Consider the following 25,959-nt stretch of genomic DNA (forward strand, 5'->3'; position numbering starts at 1 on the left):
CCAGATATACATGGTAAACGCCTCTAATCTTCACTAAACCCCTGCTAGTTCGGTAGGATGAGTTACTTTTTAAGACTTAGAGGGGTGAGATAGCCCTCTTAAGGGTAGACGCACTTTCCCAGCACTAGCTGCCAGGAGCAGAGTTCTAGCTCCTCGCCTCCACCTCTCAGCGCCGCTCCCTCCCTCTGCGCAAGTGCATCCCCGCCTTCTCCTCCTCGCTCCTCCGTTCCTGGCCTCCAGCTCCTCCTCGCCACCACTGCGCCGCTCCCTCCCTCTGCACAGGTGCGTCCCCGCCTTCTTCTCCCCGCTCGTCCGTTCCCGGCCTCCAGCTCCTCGCCGCTCCGCGCCGCTCCCTCCCTCTGCAGAGGTGCGTCCCCGCCTTCTCCTCCTGGCTGGTCCTTCACCCGCCTCCAGCTCCTCGCCGCTGCCTCCCTCTAGGCATGTGCGTCCCCGCCTTCTCCCGGCTAGACCTTTCCCGGCCTCCAGCTCCTCGCCGCTGCCCCGCCGCTCCCTCCCGCTGCGCATGTGCATCCCCGCCTTCTCCTCCCCGCTCCACCGTTACCGGCCTCCAGCTCCTCGCAGCCGCCGCACCGCTCCCTCCCTCTGCGCATGTGCATCCCCGCCTTCTCCTCCCCGCTCCACCGTTACCGGCCTCCAGCTCCTCGCAGCCGCCGCACCGCTCCCTCCCTCTGCGCATGTGCATCCCCGCCTTCTCCTCCCCGCTCCACCGTTACCGGCCTCCAGCTCCTCGCCACCACTGCGCCGCTCCCTCCCTCTGCACAGCTGCGTCCCCGCCTTCTCCTCCCCGCTCGTCCGTTCCCGGCCTCCAGCTCCTCGCCGCCCCGCTCCCTCCCTCTGCAGAGGTGCATCCCCGCCTTCTCCCCGCTCCACCGTCACGGGCCTCCCGCTCCTCGCCGCCGCCGCACCGCTCCCTCCCTCTGCGCATGTGCATCCCCGCCTTCTCCTCCCCGCTCGACCGTTACCGGCCTCCAGTTCCTCGCCGCCGCCGCGCCGCTCCCTCCCTCTGCACAGGTGCGTCCCCGCCTTCTTCTCCCCGCTCGTCCGTTCCGGCCTCCAGCTCCTCGCCGCCCCGCGCCGCGCGGCTCCCTCCCTCAACAGAGGTGAGTCCCCGCCTTCTCCTCCAGGTTGGTCCTTTACCCGCCTCCAGCTCCTCGCCGCTGCCTCCCTCTACGCAGGTGCATCCCTGTCTTCTCCTCCCGGCTCGACCGTTACCGGCCTCCAGCTCCTCGCCGCCGCGGCGCTGCTCCCTCCCTCTGCGTATGTGCATCCCCGCCGTCTCCTGGCTTGGTCTTCCCCGGCCTCCAGCCCCTCGTGAGAAACCTTCCCTGGCTTCCGGGTTCACGAGGTGAGGGAGTTATGGGTGAGGCCCGGGGGATGGGGGCGAGTGCCTAAGGGGCCCTGTGCGGAACGGAGGTCCGGCGGGGGCGGGGGTACCCGGTTGTGGGTCAGAGGCCCCAGGCGTTTGATCAACCTGCAGAGTTGAAGGAAAGCGAGCGGGGGCGTCTCTACGTGAGGGACCAGGATCCGGAGTGGGAACGTTGGCTCTCGGGTTCCCAAGGCCCGCAGGTGTCCGGCTGCAGCGCTAAGCTGGCTGCAGTCGTCCTGCAGCGACGGGTGGGGAGTTTGCATGCGTGACGTGTGCGCCCGACCCACGGAGAGGGGGTGGGGCTGCGGGTAGGGGTGAGTGCGCTTTTGCGACCTGCGTGCACGCTTGTCGTTGTGACGTGTGTGTGTGTGTGTGTGCGCGCGCGCCTCTTAAGTGCGCCGGGCTTCCTAGGAGGGGCGCGGTTGTAGGAGAACCAGGCAGGGTGTCTGATGTGAATGAGTTGCTCTGGCCGAATAGTCGACGTGATTATTCTGAGCACTTTGGTTTCATCCCTAAGTCATATTTATCCTAGAGGCCACCTCTGTTGAGGTGCAATTGCAAACAGATGCTTTAGCTAAGCATAGAACAGCCCTAATAAAAGGAGCCTCAAAACTTACTATGGAACAGCCCTCCTATAAAAGAGCCTCAAAGCTCACTATGGGACAGTCCTTGACTGTAATGATGTCACATCAGGTCCAGATTTGTCTTAGAAGCCAAAGGCCACCAATGGATGATGGAGGCCAACTTATTAAATACTGGGCTACACTAACAGATATGCCAGAAATAATACTTAAAACTTGTCAAATTTTAAACCTAGTTACCTGTACGCCTGAACCTGACCACTGTACTTCTTTCTCTACAGAGCAAAAAAGTTTATTGATCTTGCTTACTCTATTTGTCCAGATTTAAGATGCCCCTGTTAAAAATACGAATGACAGTTGGTTTTCTGATGACAATAGTTTTCATAGAAAAAATTAAGATAAGCTAGGTATGCCATAGTGCTCACTAGCACTTTGCAATTGCCAAAGCCTAAGAAGTAACATTTATACTGACTCCAAATATGCTTTCCTGGTACTACATGCCCATGGAGCTATTTGGAAGGAAAGGGGATTGCTATCAAGCCATTACTCCCCAATCAAATATGGACCCAAGTTACAAAACCCTCCTTACCGCTATACTGAAGATGGCATATATCAAATCTGGGATACATATCTGTGGCTTACACCCACGATTGGAAGGCTCAGTCAAAAGGCAGTTTTATGCTGGGAACAAAGAAATCATACGAGTGATACTTGGGCAAAGAACGCACGATATCTGGGATGGCTATCACTAGAAATGTGTTCCCAAATAATAGTATTTCAGGCTACTGACTGGTTTGCTACTGACTGGGCCAGGCGACCTGGCATCAGATGGCCAGCTCCAAATGGCACCCACGGGATATGTGGAACTAACCTGTGGGCCTGGCTTCCTCCAGGGTGGATAGGTCGCTGTACTTTAGGATTTGCCTGGATTCATGGGCGCATTACTAAAACCATCACCACTCCAGCTAATCTCCCCAACTTGAAACAAAGATGGACGCGATCTGTTTTTAAATGGTATGATAACTTAGCATCCATTTTTGTTCCATCTGCAGGACTAGAGGATGTCATGTGGCATGTAGAAGCCGTTAATAAATATACTACAAAGGCACTCAATGATTCACTAAATAGCATCTCCCTGCTTAATACCGAAGTGTCACAGATACGCAAGGCAGTCCTACAAAATAGGATGGCCTTAGATGTCCTGACAGCAGCCCAGGTGGCACAGGGTGCAATTATCAAGACAGAATGTTGTGTGTACATCCCAGACTATCACAAAAATGTCACAGGACTAATAAAAGATATGAATACCCAAATTAAGGCCCTACAAGATCCTTCTCTCTCTCTCAGTGAATGGTTAAGTTCCTGGTTTGAAGGAGGACTATGGCCAAATCTCCTTTTCGGGCTTCTCATTCTTATCGCCTTATTAACCTTAATATGTTGCTTTGTTCCATGTTTCTCTACTTGGTGCTGAGACTCCATTGCTACAATGACTTCACCACAACAGATGATCCTTGTTGCGCAAGAGGACGCCTCTTCACTGTTAGCGCTGGATTCAGCTGCCTCCACCTTTCGTAACTCCCTTATACGTTCCTACCCTGATCAATATTGACCAGAGCGGGTAGGGACAGCTCTACGCCCCTATTCAGCATGAAGAAGTTACAGAAGATGAGACCTTCCACCTTCAACCACCTTAAAGATTTAAGGGTCAAAATTGTTCAGGGGGGGAATGATGAGGGAGCAGGAGGCTGGCTGAGGACAAAGCAAAAGCTGGCGCCTTGCACCCCCCCCTCCACCCTCTCCTCTCCATATGGAACATGGAACAAAGCATTCCTCAGGCACCCCTGACTGCCATAAAACGATAAATAGTTAACTTGCTGAGATCACAATCCTGCAAGACAGGAGTCTCCCTTGGTTTGCAAATGTCCTTGAGATTACAACAAAGAAGTTACCTTATCAATAGCCCAATTTCCAAAGACACAGAACTCAGTTCCTCAAGCCCTAATGTCACCCTCCCCTCCATAAAAAACTGAAGGAGGCGGAGGTAGAAGGAAAAGTAAATGAAGTTAAATTTCTTCTAAACCTAAATCTCATTAACAAGGATGCTTGATAGCAGGAATGTAACATTCCACCAGGAGACTCTCAATTGTCTTTACTTGATAGTAACCAAGCCTTCCATATCCTGATAGTATTCTTTTTAGCTTCCATAAACAGCCAGCACCCTCAATGAGTGTGATAGATTCCTTCCACTATTTTTGAGCTGTCCCATGCGTGTGTGTGCGCGCGCGCGTGTGTGCGTGTTTCCCCTGAAGACAGTGGCTGTCCGAACCCTCCCAGGTGTTCTGACCAGTGGGAAGTTGCTTACACAGAGGAGTCTTGGAGTGTGTGCTGATAGGCTGTAGGTCTGCTTTGCAGGAGATTTGCTCTGGGGGTGTTGGGTCCAAAGCTTCCACCCAAGCTTGACCTTGATTTCCTATTGGCCAGTGGTGTTTGAGTGTGTGCTTAGAGAATTTGAACCTTCCAGAGGCTTAGGGAAATCGCTAAGTACAGTCAGTTCCCTCCATGATGCTTTTCTACCTTTGGCCGGTCGTGTGTACACACTGAGACCGGCTATGACCGATGTTGCCCTGTTCTGTCCTCCACGGGTCCACACGCTTTCCAGCCATGTGGGCTTGAGCACAAGGATGTGGTTTTTCTCTGTGCACTTGACTCCAGGGACCAGCCTGTAATCTTTAAGGTGGGCTTCTAAGCTTGCCCTGGCTTCTGTGTCCATGGAAGCCACTGTGTCATGTTGGGTCCTGTCGGGGACCATCATAGAATCTAGGTATTTGGCTGTGTGCACAGATGCTGATGGCCCTTTGCTAGCTAGCACCCATGGTACACCATGTCCCCCTGGCTGAGGGACTAACACAGGTGGGTAGGCCAGAGCAACTTTCAGATTGGAACCTGAGCTCCAATCTTGGCTTTCCAAGTAGGAGGTCAAGGGTTTGGACCCTTCATCTCCGCACCATGCCCGCCTCAGGAAATCAGAGGGAAACGTCCTCCAGGTACAGCTGTGGGGAGTAGGGGAAGGAGTATGTAAAGTGTGCCAGGGTGATGAGAGTGTTTTGGAAGGGGGACACTGTGATTGTGATGGAAGTGTGAGAAAGATCTCCTGGGAAAGGCACACAGTCATGTTCAAAAGCATAACGCATGGGGACACACACACACACACACACCGCCATGCACACACCCACGCACACATGGCCTTCATCCCACATGCACACAGATCACCCCTTCCCTATGTATGAGTTCTTCCAGGCCCTGTTTGACGTGGTGACCATGCCTCACCGGACAGTCTCGGTCAGTATCCCCCAACCCCCGTTCCTTGTTGGAACCCAGAATCAGGGGGCAGGCTTCTTTGTACTCTAGATTTCCTCCCAGAGCCCGATGGTCTTAAATATGTACAGCTGTCCTTGCTCCCAGCGTCTACCTGCGATTGGGGAAAAGGAAACACAGTGAGGATCCCAGCATCCTGTCCTCTGTTGGGCCAGCTCTTTGGTTTGGGGAGGACTTCAGGCAGTTAATTGGATGAGGTCCCGTGGTTGAGTCCATGTCCTCCCACCTGAGTTCAAGAGGACCATTTGAATGATGCTGGAGCATCATTCAATCTCCGAAGTCCATTCTGATCAACAGACAGAACGTTCTCTTTCAAGGAGAAACCTTTTCTGCTGAAGAAGGTGTTTGATCCCATGGAGTTTGTAACTGAGGCTGTCCTGTGTCCTCATCCTTTTTGGGTCCACTGTGTGTAAGAGGTCAGACCCAGCATTCCTCCATGAGGGGAGACTGCTGCCCCCTTCCCCTGGGAGGTAAAGTGCCCGATGTTCATCAAACTCCACTGATGGAAGAAATCAAGGAAGCACCATTTCTGTCTCTGAGAAATCAGAGAGGCGAGCTTGCCTCAGGGAGAGTTGGGGGACCTTCCTTTGTCCAGCTCCTAGGAAGGTCCTTGGACTGGTCCTCCACAGGGTCTAGGAGAACAGAGAGGAGCTGTCAGGACATTGGCTGCGCTACTCAGGAATGACTTGGGGAGTTAAGTCTGCTGGATGTAGATGCGGGGCCAGAGGGAATGGACGTGAAGGGTGACCAAGCAAGGCCTGACTTGCCAATGGGCCAACAGTGGTGGACACAGTGGTGGACGCAGTACACAGTGGTGTACACAGAACGCAGTGGTGTACACAGAAACACAGAGGAGGGGAGCAGGATGGAAAAGGGAAATGGGGCCTTGGCTTTCTAACGGAGGGGATGTCATCAGTGGGAACTCTCAGCGTCTGTCTGGGAAACACTCAAGGCACCCTGGGTTTCAGGGTGCAGTCCCCTGAGCCCTCCTGCCCACTGTGCAGCCAAGCCAGCTTGCCACTTCTTCAGCTGGTCATGGGGCCTGTTCAGCTGTCTCGCCTGCACCTCTGCTGTGTGACCCTATGGCTCCTCTATCGTGCCTTGGAGTAGTGGGTTTTTCGGTGATGGAATCGAAGTACTGGGGACGGGTTGTATTTGTTAGTACGTGTCCGTTCAGTGACACTGCTGACATCCATGATGCTTTGTAGACCGCACTGCCATCTACGGGGAAAACGTTGCCATCCTATCTCATGGCACCTCTGTACCCGTGACGACATGACCAGCCCTCCCCGTTTCCTCCCTCCACTGTCCCTTCCACTTTCTGGGTCTACAAATATCCCTACTGGAGTGGCCTGAAAACCTGGGATCGTGTAATGTACCTCTTTCCTTGTGTGCTTGCTTTCAAAATGCATGTGGAGTTTCCAGGTTCTATCTGTTTCGTAAAATATTGGAAACCTTAGTTTCTTCTTACGCCTAAATTGCACTCTATGATATGTATGGATGCCACTGAATGTGTTCTTTCCTCCCGTGATGGATTTGGGGGCAGTGCCTCTCTGGGGCTATTGGGAACCCAGCTGTGTGAGACATTAGTGCGCAGATTTCTGTCTGTTTCCAGAATGAGAAGACTTCGCCAAATGCATTGGCCCCATTTGTAGAACGGTAACCACGTGGAATGTACTGGGTACTTGAGTTGCCAAATGTGGTGAGGTCGTTTTGTTCCTTTGAAGATACGTAGCACACCCATGTAAGATGTGGCTAATGGGCGGAAGTGAAGGGGGGACATCCTGAAACCTCCTGTCGTATTCTGTTCCATTTATCTGTTCAGCGTTCTTGGCGGAGAACATAGTCTCTTCCTACCCATCTCAGAACCATGTTTCCTGGGGAGACCTGTAGGGACCCGTGTGTACCAGAAAGACCTAAGATCCATCCCTTCAGCTAGTAGACACTTTTTTCCTGTGCCCCTTGGTTCCAGTTTGAATGAGGATCTCATCGTGACTTGTGGACTGAAAAGGGGACGGATGGACGGCATAGAGGGAAATGGCTACCAGTGAAATCAGAGGACAATGTGTCTCAGCAGTTTTTAAAGCTTTGGTTATGTCTGTGCTACTGAACGACAGAATGCGTCTCCAATCACCATAATGAGTCAATCCCCAAGGTACCTTCCTCGGGGTCCTCAATGGTGAAGACCTCATTGTGGAGGGATAACCGGACTCTCTTCTTGCGTTGGCGTCGTGGAGGGGGCGGCGTGGGTGGGGGCGTCTCCACATCCTCCAGGAGACACTCCCCACAGATTTCTGGGAGACGCACAGAAATAGAGAGCAGTGTCGGCACCTTGTCGTCAGGAGCCCATGGGGGATTGGAAGTCCTTTCCTTCTAGTCCATCCGTCTCCTGCCCCTACTCGCCAGCTGCCCAGCAGGCATTCCTCCCTCCAGGTGGGACTTAGGAAGGGGTCACCATGTGCTGTGCTCTGAATTCCGGCCCCTCCCACACCCACAGGTTCCGTGGGCACCGGCTTGTATGGAGCAGAGACAGGACAGAAACGCAACAGAGTGCCGTGAGCACGCGTGATGGCCTCGATCTCATCCATTGAGCAGCCACACCTACCCTCTATGCCCTGTTTCCCTGCCCTCCAGCCCTCCGGACGTTAGTGTGCCGCCACAGTGTTCCAAGTGGTTGAGTCCAAGGAGCGCCTGGTACCTAGGGGAGGACTGGATGCTTCTGAGCCGCTCGGCAGGTGTTGAGGTAGGGACCGCCTAGGGACTCAGCTAGACAGCTGGCTGTGGGTGAAGCCACAGTGGAGGACAGTGGAGGGCCCTGAAATATAGGGTGCCGAAGGGACCGTCCAGAGTTGCCACCCTGATGAAGGATGGATCTGGGACAGGAAAGTCGTTGTTTCCCTGTGGCCGGAGATCCCCCAGCCCCTGACACCAACCCACGGCCCCTGAGAAAAGGTCCTGAAGCCCTGAACCAAGAGCTGCCCTCACAGTCTCCAATCCCTCTGTGCCACTGTGTCTGTAGGGGAGAGCGAGGGCCACGAGACCAGCCTCAGTCCTCACTCTCCTCTGTGTTTGGGGCCCTGACATCAACTAGGTGGTGGTTTCTGCCCAGTGGGGCCCTAGTGAAGGACCAGGAACGGGTAGCATGAGCCACGTTCCCTCACCTCTCTGCAAGGTCAGCACAAGGACACATTGTCCTCTGATTTCACTGGTAGCCATTTCCCAAGGCCGTCCTGAAGGCCAGTTGCAGCCCAGGCTCCTGGGGTTCTGCTTGGCTCCCAAGCTGATTCAAACTCCCAACATTTTTCTGTTTAGCGTTCCTGGCAGAAAACATAGTCTCTTCCTTCCTACCCATCTCAGAACCATGTTTCCTGGGGAGACCTGTAGGGACCCATGTGTTCCAGAACGACCTAAGATCCATCCCTTCAGCTAGTAGACACTTTTTTCCTGAGCAACTTGGATCCAGTTTGAATGAGGATCTCATCGTGACTTGTGGACTTAAAAGGGGACAGACGGACAGCATAGAGGGAAATGGCTACCAGTGAAATCAGAGGACAATGTGTCTCAGCAGTTTTAAAAGCTTCGGTTATGTCTGTGCTAGTGAACGACAGAATGCGTCTCCAATCACCATAATGAGTCAATCCCCAAGGTACCTTCCTCGGGGTCCTCAATGGTGAAGACCTCATTGTGGAGGGATAACCGGACTCTCTTCTTGCGTTGGCGTCGTGGAGGGGGCGGCGTGGGTGGGGGCGTCTCCACATCCTCCAGGAGACACTCCCCACAGATTTCTGGGAGACGCACAGAAATAGAGAGCAGTGTCGGCACCTTGTCGTCAGGAGCCCATGGGGGATTGGAAGTCCTTTCCTTCTAGTCCATCCGTCTCCTGCCCCTACTCGCCAGCTGCCCAGCAGGCATTCCTCCCTCCAGGTGGGACTTAGGAAGGGGTCACCATGTGCTGTGCTCTGAATTCCGGCCCCTCCCACACCCACAGGTTCCGTGGGCACCGGCTTGTATGGAGCAGAGACAGGACAGAAACGCAACAGAGCGCCGTGAGCACGCGTGATAGCCTCGGTCACATCCATTGAGCAGCCACACCTACCCGAGAGTGTTCCCCAGAACCCTCTGTGCCCTGTTTCCCTGCCCTCCGGCCTAGACGTTAGTGTGCCACCACGGTGTCCCAAGTGATTGAGTCCAAGGAGTGCCCGGGACCTAGGGGAGGACTGGATGCTTCCCAGCCGCTCGGCAGGTGTTGAGGAAGGGACCGCCTAGGAACTCAGCTAGACAGCTGGCTGTGTGTGAAGCCACAATGGAGGACAGTGGAGGGCCCTGAAATATAGGGTGCCGAAGGGACCGTCCAGAGTTGCCACCCAGATGAAGGATGGATCTGGGACAGGAAAGTCGTTGTTTCCCTGTGGCCGGAGATCCCCCAGCCCCTGACACCAACCCACGGCCCCTGAGAAAAGGTCCTGAAGCCCTGAACCAAGAGCTGCCCTCACAGTCTCCAATCCCTCTGTGCCACTGTGTCTGTAGGGGAGAGCGAGGGCCACGAGACCAGCCTCAGTCCTCACTCTCCTCTGTGTTTGGGGCCCTGACATCAACTAGGTGGTGGTTTCTGCCCAGTGGGGCCCTAGTGAAGGACCAGGAACGGGTAGCATGAGCCACGTTCCCTCACCTCTCTGCAAGGTCAGCACAAGGACACATTGTCCTCTGATTTCACTGGTAGCCATTTCCCAAGGCCGTCCTGAAGGCCAGTTGCAGCCCAGGCTCCTGGGGTTCTGCTTGGCTCCCAAGCTGATTCAAACTCCCAACATTTTTCTGTTCAGCATTCCTGGCGGAAAACATAGTCTCTTCCTTCCTACCCATCTCAGAACCATGTTTCCTGGGGAGACCTGTAGGGACCCGTGTGTTCCAGAAAGACCTAAGATCCATCCCTTCAGCTAGTAGACACTTTTTTCCTTTGCCCCTTGGTTCCAGTTTGAATGAGGATCTCATTGTGACTTGTGGACTTAAAAGGGGACGGACAACGGCATAGAGGGAAATGGCTACCAGGAAATCAGAGGACAATGTGTCTCAGCAGTTTTAAAAGCTTCGGTTATGTCTGTGCTACTGAAGGAAAGAATGCGTCTCCAATCACCGTAATGAGTCAATCCCCAAGGTACCTTCCTCGGTGTCCTTGATGGTGTAGACCTCATTGTGGAGGTAGAACCGGACTCTCTTCTTGCAGCGTCGTCGTCGTCGTCGTGGAGGGGCCTGCGTGGGTGGGGGCGGCTCTACATCCTCAGGGAGACACTCCCCACAGATTTCTGGGAGACGCACAGAAATAGAGAGCAGTGTCGGCACCTTGTCGTCAGAATCCCATAGGGGGATTGGACATCCTTTCCTTCTAGTCCATCCGTTTCCTGCCCATACTCGCCAGCTGCCCAGCAGGCATTCCTCCCTCCAGGTGGGACTTAGGAAGGAGTCACCATGTGCTGTGCTCTGAATTCCGCCCCCTCCCACACCCACAGGTTCCGTGGGCAATGGCTTGTATGAGGCAGAGACAGGACAGAAACGCAACAGATTGCCGTGTGCACGCGTGATAGCCTCGGTCACATCCATTGAGCAGCCAAACCTACCCAAGAGTGTTCCCCAGAACCCTCTATGCCCTGTTTCCCTGCCCTCCAGCCCTCCGGACGTTAGTGTGCCGCCACAGTGTTCCAAGTGGTTGAGTCCAAGGAGCGCCTGGTACCTAGGGGAGGACTGGATGCTTCTGAGCCGCTCGGCAGGTGTTGAGGAACGGACTGCCTAGGGACTCAGCTAGACGGCTAGCTGTGGGTGAAGCCACAGTGCAGGACAGTGGAGGGCCCTGAAATGTAGGGTGCAGAAGGGACCGTCCAGAGTTGCCACCCTGATGAAGGATGGATCTGGGACAGGAAAGTCGTCGTTTCCCTGTGGCCGGAGATCCCCCAGCCCCTGACACCAACCCACGGCCCCTGAGAAAAGGTCCTGAAGCCCTGAACCAAGAGCTGCCCTCACAGTCTCCAATCCCTCTGTGCCACTGTGTCTGTAGGGGAGAGCGAGGGCCACGAGACCAGCCTCAGTCCTCACTCACCTCTGTGTTTGGGGCCCTGACATCAACTAGGTGGTGGTTTCTGCCCAGTGGGGCCCTAGTGAAGGACCAGGAACGGGTAGCATGAGCCACGTTCCCTCACCTCTCTGCAAGGTCAGCACAAGGACACATTGTCCTCTGATTTCACTGGTAGCCATTTCCCAAGGCCGTCCTGAAGGCCAGTTGCAGCCCAGGCTCCTGGGGTTCTGCTTGGCTCCCAAGCTGATTCAAACTCCCAACAGTCGCATAGGACCTGGCCGAGAACTCGCTTGCCTTGAGCTTGCCAGTCCCGAGGAGCAGTCCATGGTACAAACGGACATGTCGGTGGCCATGTGGGCTGGGAGTGGTTGGTTTCAGGAAGGAGACGGATGATGCTGAGTGGCCCGCTCTTGCCGTGCGGACTGCTCTGAGGAGGCTGGATGGAAGTGAGGCTACCCTGGCTGGCGTGAGTCCCTCCCTGCTCTCTCATTCTTCGCCAGCATCCCCTGTCTACTCTCAGGTCTCTTGATCCCCTCTGGAGACTGTAGGTTTAGCGGACAGTCTCCTGTCTCCCTCCCTAGGCCGGGCCTGGAGAACCCAGCCCAGCAGTACTTTGAGAGCAGCAGACAGTCCACTGTGCAGCTGCCGTGTGTTCTGTCCACCCACCCGGTGGCACAGCCCATTCCTGTGCACTCCCAGGCATCAAGCAGACGGCCCGTGAAACCCTTCACATCAACCCATGAGACCACCCCGCTATCCTCCAGCGTCTCTCCTTCTAAGAACAGCTGCATTTCGACCTCTGACCTTTCCTCTCCGATTTTGTCATGTCCATCGGGAAGAGACCGGCAATTCGTTCCCCTCAAATGTGGTGCCTGGGTCGCACCAAGATTCTCCTAACCCAGGGACAGCAGTGTGGCGTGTGACCTGTGTGTTGTCCCTGTAGGACTGTGTCTAAAATGGGCATTCAGAAAGAGTACGGTTTTCTGAACGTCCGAGCGCTTTAAGGAAGGCAGCTTCCCCACGAAATCCCAATGAAATTACCCAGACAAACGAACAAACACAGGCATCCAACCGGGAGGAGGAATCAGAGGGTGGAGAGGAAAAGCCAAAGAGAAGAAGCCGATCTCTGTGAAAGGGAGGCAGCCAGCTCCAGAGAAGAGAATTGAGAAAATCGATAGGCACATGCCTGTACAACAGCAGTTAAGATTCCATATCGTGGGGACCTTTAGTCCTGTTCACCCAACCGCCAGGGGCTCGGCTCACAGAGTGACAGTTGAAATGGAACGTTCGATGCATGTCATCAAGTCACCGTGGCGATGGCTCATGACAGAACTCTGAGGGTGAAGGCATCCCTGCACACTGAGGGGTCATGGAGGGAAGGGGGTGGGGGAGGGGTCGATGGATGATGGGCAATTAAGGCACTCGTGGTCAGCTCTGAGTGGTGCAGAGAAGTGATGAGTCCCTGAGTTGTACTGCAGAATGCAATACTGCGCTGTATGTTAACTACCTGCATTTTTGGACATTAAAAAAAGGAGACTCCTGAGGGCACCTAGGAGACTGAAATGTTCATTTTCCTATCTGCTACTCTGGAAAACTCCTATTTTTGCGAGATTGTTTCACAAAGTCTCTCCAAGAGTTCTTGGGTGGCTCAGTGACTTAAGTATTGGCCATCGGCTCAGGTCCTGCTCTTGGAGTCCGGGATCAATCTTAGCCTCAGGCTCCCTGCTCAGGGGGAGTGCTGCTCCCTCTGCCCCTCCCCCAAGTCCTGCCTGCTCTGTCGATAAAGGACCCTGCAATTACACTACTGGGTATTTACCCCACAGATACAGATGGAGTGAAAAGAAGGGCCATCTCTACCCCAATGTTTATAGCAGCAGTGGCCACGGTCGCCAAACTGTGGAAAGAACCAGGATGCCCACCCCCCTTCAACAGACGAATGGATAAGGAAGATGTGGTCCATATACGCTATGGAGTAGGATGCCTCCATCACAAAGGATGAATACCCAACTTCTGTAGCAACATGGACGGTCCTGGAAGAGATTATGCTGAGTGAAATAAGTCAAGCAGAGAGAGTCAATTACCATAGGGTTTCACTTCTTTGTGGAGCATAACAAATAACATGGAGGACATGAGGAGATGGAGAGGAGAAGGGAGTTGAGGGACATTGGAAGGGGAGGTGAACCATGAGAGACTATGGACTCTGAAAAACAACCTGAGGGTTTTGAAGGGGCGGGGGGTGGGAGGTTGGGGGAGCCAGGTGGTGGGTATTAAGGAGGGCACATATTACATGAAGCACCAGGTGTGGTGCAAAAACAATGAATACTGTTTCGCCGAAAAGATAGAAAATAGCTAAGTAATTTAAAAAGTAGGAAAATATGTAAAGGGCTTCCTGCAGGGCTCCCCTCCCTAGGAAGGCCCTGTGTGCCTTCCAGGAGCCCCTTGGAGCCAAGGGTTCCTAGTATTGTCTGTGGGGCGGACTGCCTGAGCCACGAGCTAAGGATGCAAACATACGTCTGTCATTTTTCAGTGAGCTGCATTAATGTGGATCGCAAGGTGCCCTTTCTGCAGGGGACAGAGAGATAGCTTTGAAAACCCTGAATTCTCTGTGCGCGTTCGATTTCATAGGCCCTTAGTGCACGGACCTCCCTCTTGCCTGCCCCCCATCCTCCATTTCTGGTCTGCAGGGAGGGTCGCCCTTTGTGAACAGCAGGTCATCTCCAGCACCGGATGGCACCTCCGGGGCTTGCATACATGGCACGCACATGTGGTTCCCTGCATGGACACAGAGGATGAGGCAGCTGACAGCTGGGTAGGACCCTGCTGCAGAGGTCAGTCTGTGCACTCTGGAGTGTTTGGACCCAAAACCTCTCTGCTGGTTTCACCCCTTGTGCGTGCACTCCCGGGAGCTTGGCATGCAGGGGGCCACATCCATCTTAAGTCCCTGCGGGCCTGGCCACTGCCATGTGGTCTCTTGGAAAGTGACCGTCAAGAACTCCTTGGCAACAACCCAGGGGATAGTAGGCATTTACAGGCAGCAAATATAATGTGATTTCTTTACAACAGTTTCTACCTGGGGCACCTGGGTTTCTCAGTCGCTTAAGAAGTTGCCTTCGCCTCAGGTCCAGGCCCTGGGATCCAGCCAGCGTCAAGCTCCCTGCTCAGGGAAGGGGCACCTGCTTCTCCCTCTGCCTCGGCCTGTCGCTTGGCCTACTTGGGAGCGTTTTCTCTCTCTCTGCCAAAGAAGTGAGTAACATCGTTACAATATAAATCAACAAGTTAATAGAAATGATACGTAAATGAAGATATTTTATGAGTTCTGCAACATCATACGATGGGAGGGGGAACAAAACCAAACTAGTAACAGCATGTATTTACACACGACAATACAGTCGTCATGCTGCTTCAGGTAACACAATTCTACCCTTTGGCCCAATTGATATCTAAATAGGTCATTTTTCTGGCACAGTTTTGGAAACCTCTCTTAATGGTGTTCTGAAAATACGTACTTTTAAGAAGTTAAGTTTCGAATAATACCCAGTCACCTCTGTCCTTCTGGCAAATGTCGGATAACAATTAATTGGAGTTTACAACTTGGCGAGGGTTTCCTTGGTGGTGGTGGTGTGAAGACAAGTCTAGCTATTTCAAGTATCTTAGAGACAACAATGGAGGAAATTGGATGGATTTCTGGCGTTCTGTCAAAATAGACTTTTTTTTTAAGATTTTACTTATTTATTTGACAGAAATCACAAGCAGAGGCAGGCAGAGAGAGAGGAGGAAGCAGGCTCCCTGCTGAGCAGAGAGCCTAACATGGGGCTTGATCCCCAGACCCTGGGATCATGACCTGAGCCAAAGGCAGAGGCTTTAATCCCCTGAGCCACCCAGATGCCCCTTGATTCTTTTTTTTTTTTTAAGATTTTATTTATCCATTTGAGAGAGAGAAAGTGCAGCAGACAGAGGGAGAAGCAGGCCACCTGCGGACCAAGGAAACCGATGCAGGATTCGATATCAAGACTTTGGAATCGTGATCCAAGTCCATGAACCACCCAGGCATCTCTGATTTGGTTCTTCTTACGTCTTGTATGATCCTGTTACCATCCTCCTACTTTACTTTCTCAACACTGTGTGTGTGTGTGTGTGTAAGCGCCTTCAATGTCCTTATCTACTAATGATGCCATCAGTTTCACATCCAGACTCATTTCTATTGATTCTCTCTTCATTAGAGATCACACATTTCTGTTTGTTTGCATGTCTCAGGACTTTTAGATTTGACGACAGACATTATAAATTTTATTCTATGGGTTACTGTTACTTTGTATCCCTCTAAAATGTTTTATCTTTGTTCTGGGATGCATTTAAGTTGGAAACACTTCAAGCTCTTTGATACTTCTGTTTAACGTTTTTAGGAGACTCCCAGAAAGTCTCTGGTCTAAAGTTACTGTGGCCTTACTCCTGCAGTGGTGCCTTCGGAGTGCTTTGCCAGATGTCCCACGTGTCAGGAGACCTTTCCACTCCAGATGGGTGAAATACAAATTCTCCCCAGCCTGTGTGTTCTGAAGATTGCTTTGATACTCCTTTCTTGGGGTCCATCTCCCAACCTGGGGTCGTTTCCTTCTGCCCACGCAGTGGGCAGTCACACCCAACAGAACTCCAGAACTCTCCCTCTCTTTGCAGCTCCTCAAATCCTAGTTCAGCCATCACGTCCCAGATGAGAGTCTGTGGATTTCTTTTCTCCCCAAGAGAAGTGTTTATGACTTCATTTCCAGTTTTTCAGCTTTTCGCTTTACCTAGCATTATGGCATGTCTCTGTTTTATTTTGTATTATTCCTTGAGGCTTACAAGTTACCTCTCAATAAATTGCAAGCCCCTTGAGAGCAGAATCCATGACACACCCTTTTCAAAGTCCCCACTGCACATCACAAAACAGACGGTGCATCATAAAGGTCAATGGAATGAATGAATAAAGGCATTTGTCATATGTCCTCATTAATTAATGTGGGAGAATTTGGGCCTCTGTCTAACATTGCAGGAAAATGAAATACATTTTCCAATAGTTGCCTTTGCTCAGCTTTCTCCCCCTCAGTCTTTCTGCATAATTTCACGAGTGACAGGAAGGAGGGCATAATAAGCACATTCATTAAATTTGTAGAGGATTCCAAATCCAAAGGGAATCGTAATCCCAAAATATAAGATTAGGGTTAATTCTATCCTTGGCAAGTAGGATGAGCAATCACAAAGTAAGTAAAATTAAATGAAACTACAAGGTATTAAATTTTAGAAAGAAATTAAGCCACCTGCCATGATAGAGATGGTTGGAACCACGTAAGATTGTAGAAGCTATAGTGAATCACAAGCTGAAAATGTGTCAAAAATGAAATTTCCTGTTGTTATAAGATGCTTTGTAAAAGTGGCAAAGATAATTATCCTTTTATAGTCATAATTGTACAACCCTTATAAAATCCTGTGGCAGTTTTTGGGGTCTGTTTTTGATAGCATTAGCAAATAAAGGGTTTTAAGATGAAAGCTATTAAATTGTTGCAAATGGAACCCATGAAGAGAACTTATTCCCTTTTTCCCTTTTGCTCTTTTATTTTTCTGCAAGAACAAGGTGCATGTACAGAAAATTAGCTTCCTGTAACAAAGAAAACATGCAAACAAAAAGGAACAACCACTGCCTATAACTGAAACCAAAGCACTAGCCTTAGCGTTGGGAGACAGTAAGTGAGAAACATGACACACTATTATGAACATTGACTAGCATTTAAGTGGGGGCTGCACTGACCTCTTCCAGGCATGCAAAAGAGTGTCTAGCATTCAAATAGCTTTTTTAACTTTTCAGTATATCATAAATATAATATCTAAACCTCACAGTGAATTTGTGAAATATTATTTCCATTGTACAGATGACAAAATTGAGTAGTTTAAAAAAACTTTTTATAAGGATTTATTTAGTTATCTGAAAGAGAGAGTGTTGGGGGTAGGGCAGAGGGAAAGAATCTCAAGCAGACTCCTTACTGAGTGTGGAGTCCAATGTGGGGCTCGATCTCACAACCCTGAGATCATGACCTGAGCTGAAATCAAGAATCAGATGCTCAACTGACTGAGCCACCTAAGCCTCCCTAAAATTGAGTGATTTTGAAGACATGAACCCCATTTTAAGTCAGGTGGCTAAGCAGCATAGTCTAGACAGAAATAGTAATCTGTATAATACTGTGTCAAATGAACAGTCATCCCAAATAAATATGGTGTAATATTTTGAAAGCACCAATGTGCTATGAAATGGAAGATGGTAAATATTATTTTCTGTGGCCTGGAGATTGGACCCTCCTGAAAAAGTACTCTTAGGAATTCCCATGAATTCCTTCAGTATTCAGGGGAAAAGAAAATGTATTAGTTATTTTCCAGATTGTGACACTAAGAAACCCGAAACGTTTGTCTTCCATGAGCTTTCTTCTTGGGGGTAAGTTGAGCATTAATATTATAAGCTTACAGTGCTGCCAACTCCTTCCCTATTGTGCATGGGTCAGTGATTTAAGTGACTCTGCCACCTCCAATCACTTATTTATTTTTAGGTTGTTTTATATTCCTCTTTAGAAATGATAAGTTGGAGTACGCAGGTGGCTCAGTCCGTTAAACATCTGACTTGATTTCAGCTCAGGTCACGATCTCAGGTCGTGAGATCAAGTCCCACAGTCGGCTCCACGCTCAGCACAGAGTCTGCTTTGAGATTCTCTCTCTCCCTCGCCCTTTGCTCCTCCCCACACCACATGTGCTCATGCTCTCTCAAATAATAAATCAATAAATCTTGAAAAACAAACAAACAAAAACCAAAACAAACAAAAAGAATGTTAAGTTAATGACAGGGTCCCTTGAATTTCATGTTGAAGATTTGGACCCAAAAAAGGATAATGAAATTGATGTGGACTTGGAAGAATTATGCTTTGTAAGCAGACTATCCGTGAGAACAGAAGGGAAAGAGGAGGGAATTAGCACAGAGGCTGTTTGGTAGATGGACCGCGAGTGAGTGTCCACCCAAGGTGGATGCTTTCTCTGGGAGTCCCCGGAGCAGATCAGCTGCTCCTAGGTGTGGATCGGACATGAGACTTGGGTCTGGGACAGATGGGTCAGTGGAATACGTTCTGGACCCGAGGGGTTTCGTGCAGCTGCTGTGGGAACCCCACTTCTCAGAGTCCTTTCCTGTCCTTTCTGTGTGTGCCTGCAGTTTTTCTTCACCGAAGAGAATTTTGCTGGCTTGGGAGTGTCTGACGACAGCATAATAGGTTGATAAATTAGGCTTCGTTAACTCAATAGAATATTTTTGGCAAAGAGAGGCTGTTCTGTAGCCACTTCTCCTCATATTTATCTCCTGGCTTGACAAATCCCGAACAGGTAAAGACATACTCCACATAGTTACTATCCAAAAGTCTTGTCCCGTGAGCCTAAAATTGCCTTTTGTGGGATAACAAGTGCGATCATGTGAAGGAATTTGGTCATTCAGTTGACTGACCACCACTGGTGTGAAATTATATGACCCTAGAAAGCCTTTTCTGTCATTTTACCATGCTCTGCAGCTCGGGAAATTCCGGGGTTGGCGGGGGGGAGGAATTCCTAGGTCTGTCTGGAAACATAAACTTATAACAGTCTGTAAATGAAAGAGACCCGGAGATCATTTTATTCCCTCATTCTAGAGATGAGGGTACTGTATCACACACAGGGTGCCTCACTCGGAATGTTCTGGAAGGTACTAATGTCGCCACTGTTCTGTCCTGTTGGTCTTTCACAGTGGAAGCCAGCAAACCTCTTTATAGGTCTCTCTCTATTCACGAAGCCTGGGAATCCATCTCTGTCCTCCTCATTGCTCTCCATTGCCTCCCAGGAAACCCAAAGGTCCCTTTGCCACTGGCCCCTGGGCCTCACTGGCTGTTTGTTTAAGTCGGCATCCCTATGGCAATAGGTCCTGTTCAGGGTCAGGTGCGGTTAATGCTTTATTATTTTCTAGTTATGATGTTTGTGATGCTAACTGTTTATAGCAACAGACAGTAGAAGCCTATGCAGACTTTATTTTGACAATCTGGCATTTGACAGGAATAAACGGAAGACACATTTTGAGGATAAAAGACCAGCAGTTTAATCTTGGTGTCACGGGTGTCAAGGTGGTCATAAAAATTGAAGGTTTCTTACCAAAAGTGGCTTTGTGGGGAAGAGCCCAGCTTCTGACTTTCACCCACTTTATTTGGTATAAGGCCGTATGAAACGTGGTAGAATGACCCTCAAGCAGGGAGTATATCCGGTATGCATTTATATGGTCAAATTTGGAAGGGGTCGAATCAAACTAGTGATGCAATAAACTGAATAAAATGAGTATTTTCTTAACAAAAAGCGATGCCAGAAATGGGAGAGAGGAAGAAAGAAGAAAAGGCTTGTATAAATAACTGGAATTCTGAGAGCTTATCACCAAATAGTCATGTTGTCCTACAGAGAAAATAAAATGCAGAGAAAACAGGAAGGAAAAAAGTACATGTGTCACAGCACACGGTCTCACCAAGGGTTACTGAAACCCACGATGAATAACCAAGGTTAATGTAGACTACCAATGCTGCATCATAAGTCAATGTAGACTACCAATACTGCAAAGAGAGGAGTTTCAAACATTACCCTCTTCAACTTTAGGCTACAGTAAACGCTTAATGTTATTTGTGGTTTTGCTTGACATTTGTTGAGCAGGAATACTATTAATTCCTATTATTTATTGATTATCATGGGCTTGGTGATTTATGTATTACGTTTGCCATGACCACACAAGATGTGTATTTTTTTGCAGGAGAGCATGTGATTTGTAATTGATGGAATCAGATGGATCTATCTGGTTCCCAGGCTAACGCCCTATCCAGGACACCAGAGCTTCCTTAGGTGTGTTCTGTAGTGTTTACAAACACTAATGTGTGTGAATCACTGGGGGTGTTTCTGACAGGCTCCGTGGTGATGTCCGTGCTGGTGACCATGGGGACCACACTTAGCACACTCACCACAAGTAGCAAAGTTCTAGAGTGCAGTATTTCCAGAGTATTTCTATAGATATGATTAAAACAAAAAACGTACTCTTAGCAAAACAGGGAAGACGGGGCTAAGCAGGACTGAACTGATCTTCTTACAGGTCTTCTTGGAGCCTTGAACTTGCTCATGTACATTGGGAACTGAGAGGAGAAGAGCATATATCCCATCTTTCAAATCTGTTTGGCTGCAGAAATTATTTTCTCATAAAGCATACCTCAGGATCAGTGTTCACTTTCAAAGTATTGCTTTCCATCAGGTTGTTTCAAGGGAATGCCTTTTCTGGAAAATACTGAAACAAAGACTTGGCAGCAGTCAGAAGGGGGTAAAATTATATGACCGTTACGATGCCTCGTGGTTACTGGAGTTGGGAAAGGATGGAGGGGCATGAGGGGGAGACAAGGATGAATAAAGTGGGACTTGTGCCTTCAAGGAGAGCTCAGCCTGCTGAAAATACATGTAAAAAATCCACTGCAGGGCAGGATGAAATGAATTCTAAATGTAAGTTTAAAAATAAAAAAACGGGGGCGACTGGGTGGCTTAGTGGGTTAAAGCCTCTGCCTTCGGCTCAGGTCATGATCTCAGGGTCCTGGGATCGAGCCCCGCATCGGGCTCTCTGCCCAGCAAGAAGCCTGCTTCCTCCTCACTCTCTCCGCCTGCCTCTCTGCCTGCTTGTGATCTCTGTCTGTCAAATAAATAAATAAAATCTTAAAAAATAAATAAATAAAATAAAAATAAAAAAACATGCAGCGAGAAATAGAGGGGGTAACTGTTTGTTCTAAGCTTTTGTTAGTAGTATTGAATTCTTGTTTTTTTTCCTGTATCTGATGCTTCCTTTAGTGAAATCCTTAGATCTTGTGGAAATTGCTTGTTTAGGGTCAGAACATTTTCCAGATTGAACATTTTCCTGCATTAGAACTCTGGCCTTTCCCGACTTCTCCATGGGGGCCAGGCCAGAAGATCAGTGATTTTTTTTTTCTCCCCAGAACGTGTCCTGCATGATTTTACACATCAGTGTTCTGAATTTCTTCTTCAATTCAGCTATTTTATGGGGGGGGGGCGGGGAGTGGTGAGGACTTGGATCATTCCAGAGGGGGAGATCTGGGACAGTCAGTAGCAAAGGGCACTCTGAATTACCACCTGCATGTGGCACCCTTGGGTGGCCATTAGAAAGGGCTTTGTTGGGGCACCTGGGTGGCTCAGTGGGTTAAAGCCTCTGCCTTCGGGTCCTTGGGATCGAGCCCTGCATCAGGCTCTCTGCTCGGTGGAGAGCCTGCTTCCTCCTCTCTCTCTGCCTGCCTCTCTGCCTGCTTGTGATCTCTGAAAAATAAATAAATAAAATCTTTTAAAAAGGGTGGGGGGGCTTTGTTTGTCCTAGCCCCTAGTTCCCCTGGATATGATCTCAGAAGTCTCAAGCAAATGCATCTATGTCGCTCTTTTGTCAGCCAGAGCTAAGAACTCTGGTTCTCCCAGACAGAGACAGCCACAGGATCTTTGCTTTCAAATGGAAAGTCTGGTTGTATGATTGCTGACCTATTCAGTATGTAGAACAGTTGTATAAACCCCATGTTCCAAGAGGAATCATGAAATTTTGCTGTCAGCTTTGCTGCTGTAGCTCTTCTCTTTCTAGATCATTCCGTCATTCCATCACTTTTTCCTCCTCAGGATCTAGAATCATTTGTTTTCAGTTTACCTATTCTTTTGGACATTTAGCTTTCTTTTGATCAGATTCTGTCTCTTATGGCACCTCCTTTTCTCTTAAAAATTGCCATGATAAACAGCAAACAAACCACAAATGTGGTATCTATCGCCTCATTTTTTTTTAAGATTTTATTCATTTATTTGACAGAGAGACACAGCGAGAGAGAGAACACAAACAGGGGGAGTGGTAGAGGGAGAAGCAGGATCCCCACCGAGCAGGGAGCCCAAGGCAGGGCTCAATCCCAGGTTCCTGGGATCATGACCTGAGCCGAAGACAGATGCTAAATGACTGAGCCACATAGGCGTCCCAGTATCAACTCATTTTTAAAGTGTTTTTTGATTTAAAAAAAAATTTAAAAAAAATAAAGTGGTTTTTGGATTTTAGAGCATTCTGGTTTAATAGTTGATGAAGTTCTTGAACCTAAGTCAGGTTCGGTGGGGTGAGGAGGTTCGGAGCCGACGACTAAAGAAAGAATTCTTAAGACGTCGTTGGTGCAAAATGGTGGTTTATTAAAGCACGGGGACAGGACCCGTGGGCACGAAGAGCTGCTGCCCCGGGTTGTGAGGGTAGGCATGTTATATACCTTGCAGTTGGGGGGAGGTGGTGAAGGGATGGGAGGTTTCAACAGAGTTCTCACATGTTAGGGAGGGCCTACAAGGTGCCGGGGGGAGTCCTTGCCCTTATGGCTTTATCAGTGTCGTCTTTAGGTCAGGCATTAACGTCAAGATAGTTGGGAGATTCTTGGTGGGGTATTATGATCCGGCTATCATTTACATTCCCTTCTACCTCAGCCTCCTCCAGTTTATGGTGGGAGGGAGACATTAGGGCTTCAGGAACCAAGAGTTATTTGCCTCTGGAAATTTGTGCTATTGATAAGGTAACCTCCCTGTTTAGGTCTCTAGGACATCTGTAGAGCAAGGGAGATTCCTGTTCTGCAGGATTGCGATCCCTGCAAGTTAACTATTTATCGTTTTATGGCGATCAGGGGTGCCTGAGGAATGCTACACATATGGAGGGGAGCAGGTGAAGAGGGGGTGCAAGATGCCAGCTTTTACTTTGTCCTCAGCCAGCCTCCTGCTCCCTCATCAATAGTCACAAAAGCTCTGTATTAAAATATGTTGAACATGCTTGGAGGGTACAGCTGACCCCCATGGCATTTTCGGATTTAGTAATTTTTATTTTGGCCACATGTGGTTCCTCTCAGATTCAATGAAAGTTCGTGGCACCTAGATCCGAATGGTTCCAAAGGCCGTGGGTGAACCTAGACGGTACCAGTGTCTCTCTGTATCCATATGACTTTGTAGTCCTCTGGTGATCTGAGTGTAATCAGTAATGCCTATGACATAGAAAATTTAATTCTTTGTGAAAAATGGCCATCAAGTGAAAGAAATAATTTTAACAAAATACGAAAATATGTTTAACTTGTGGTATGAGGATATACACAGGAAACACGTGATTTCCTATGAAAATGTGATGCAGAAAAAGGCACCTGAATAAACATCTCAGTAATCTCAATTTGAGGGACTCAGGGATGTTAGCCTCAGGAGTGTGTTACCCACCTTTCCGTGCATGAGGGAAAGCATTGTAATGAAGATGGCTGCCTAGGGGACCTGAGGGAAGGCTCACAATGGGCAGGAAGGTGGAAAGACAGCAGGCTTTAGATGGCCACACAAGGAACTGTTGGGTTTAAATAGCTGACTTTGGTAATACAAAGAATCACAAATCTTAGTTCATGATCTTGCTTGTCACAAAATGAAAGTGCATGTGTGAGTTTCACATGGCTGTGTCATAAAAGTGATGTTCAGGAAAATATGTTGCCTTAACTTCACATTTCTGTTGTTGTTTATTCTTCTTCTGGGGGGTGAGTTACGCACCTTGTGATTTCAGGAGCATTTTAAACCCAGAAGCACTTACAACACCCCTTCGACCTTGACTTTATCCAGTGTGGCCTTCTTGGTATTTCTTGCTTCAGTTCTAACACTTCTGCCCATTCTCACCTTCGGGCTTTCCTCATCTCTGGCCTGGATGATAAGAACAGCCTCCTAATTGATCCATTTGTCCTAAGATTCTTTACTCAGACTCCCCTACACACTGCTACCAGGATTCTTTCCCAAAAACAAAACAAAACAAACCTTAACGATAATCTGTTCATACAGCAAATCCACTTCTAGAAGATTCTCCTCACACATAAGGGTATGGATGTATGTATCCAAACATTTGTTCCCATTTTATTTGTGACAAAACAATTGGGTGACTTAAGTGTCTATCATATGGAAAAAATGACATTTTTTCTAATGCCTACCTACTTTACCAGAAATCAGCAAACTTTTTCTGTAAAGAGCTAAATAGTCATATTTTAGGGGTTTCATGCTATATGATCTCTGCCATGATTACTTGACTCTGCTCTTACATCAGGAAAGCAGCCACAATGATGGGCGCCTTTGGGTAGCTCAGTTGGTTAAGCCTCTGACTCTTGGTTTCAACTCAGGTCATGATCTTGGGACGGTGGGATGTAGCCCCACATCGGGGTCTGTGATTGGCATGGAGTCTGCTTAGGAGTCTCTCTCTCACTCTGCCCCTCCCTTGTTGGACTCATGCATTCTCTCTCTCTCTCTCTCTTTCTCTAAAGCAAATAAATAAATCAAATCTTAATGAAAAAAACAAAAAAGTGGCCAAAAAGATGATCCATAAAATAATGAGCATGACTGTGTTCCAATAAAACTTTATTTGCAAAAACAGAGACATGCTGATTTGGCCCCTAGGCCTGAAGGTTGCCAATCCCTGGCATAGATTACAGTATGTATATTAAGGATAATAAGATAGGGGCACCTGGGTGGCCCAGTTGGTTAAGCAACTTCCTTTGGCTCATGTCATGATCCTGGAGTCCTGGGATTGAGTCCCACATCAGGCTCACAGCTCCATGGGGAGTCTGCTTCTCCCTCTGACCTTCTCCCATCTCATGCTCTCTCTCACACTCTCTCTGTCTCTCTCAAATAAATAAATAAAATCTTTAAAAAGAAATTGATGAGATAAATCTGCATGTGCTGGCAGGGAAGGATATCAACAATATACTCTTGGGCAAAATCGTATGCTACTAATATATCCTGTGTTTGTCATTTTATCTTTCTTGGTGTTTCTATCTTTGTTAAAAAGATAAATGTCTATATTTATCTTTGTATATTTATCTATATACCTATATCCATATCTCTCTATATTTATATATAGAGAGATATATACACATATACAAACAGATACAGGGAGACAGAGACAGATGCAAGCAAAGGAATAAATAGATAAAATAGATGGTACAGTATGCACAAAAAAGAAAAAGTCCAGAAGAATATACACCAAATAGTACTAGGAGCTCTTCTGAGAGAGGATAGGTAGGAAGGCAAGGAAATCCTCCATTTTCATATACTTGTGTATTGTTTAAACATCCACCTGGCTATGTATTATATTTACATTACAGAAAAATACTGAAATGATGAGTTATCTGAAATCTGAGCCTATCTCTCCACTGGTAAAAGACCTGTTGTTTTGCATTGTCTATAGGATAAACTGTAAGCAATTTACCATGATCTGCCCTGGCACCTGCTCTGGTCTCCTCTCAAATCATCCTGCCTGCTCTGCAAGCCCCCTTACTCCCCACAGCACACTGGGCCGTTTTTTTGTGACTCCCTCTCTGCACACATGATGCTTCCTTTTCTCTCTAGTCGGCTCCTTCTTAGCTTCTCCTGCTCCCCCTTTCCTGCTCAGAGGGCAGGGGAGGGCAGTTTTTAGTGCAAGACAGGTGAGTGCTCTT

At 48.9% G+C, this 25,959-nt stretch overlaps 1 protein-coding gene across 1 annotated transcript in view; it reads left to right on the forward strand.

The window, feature by feature from the left end:
• The first annotated feature begins 588 nt into the window (after positions 1-588).
• LOC116573703 (zinc finger protein 25-like) overlaps positions 589-25,959 on the forward strand; it is a 33,940-nt gene continuing 8,569 nt past the window's right edge. The window contains 2 exon segments of the mRNA XM_032313967.1: positions 589-863; positions 1,197-1,366. Coding sequence (XP_032169858.1) covers positions 610-863; positions 1,197-1,366 — 424 coding nt within the window. The 5' untranslated portion in view covers positions 589-609.

This window comes from Mustela erminea, chromosome 14, assembly GCF_009829155.1.
Source record: "Mustela erminea isolate mMusErm1 chromosome 14, mMusErm1.Pri, whole genome shotgun sequence".
Taxonomy (NCBI): Eukaryota; Metazoa; Chordata; class Mammalia; order Carnivora; family Mustelidae; genus Mustela; species Mustela erminea.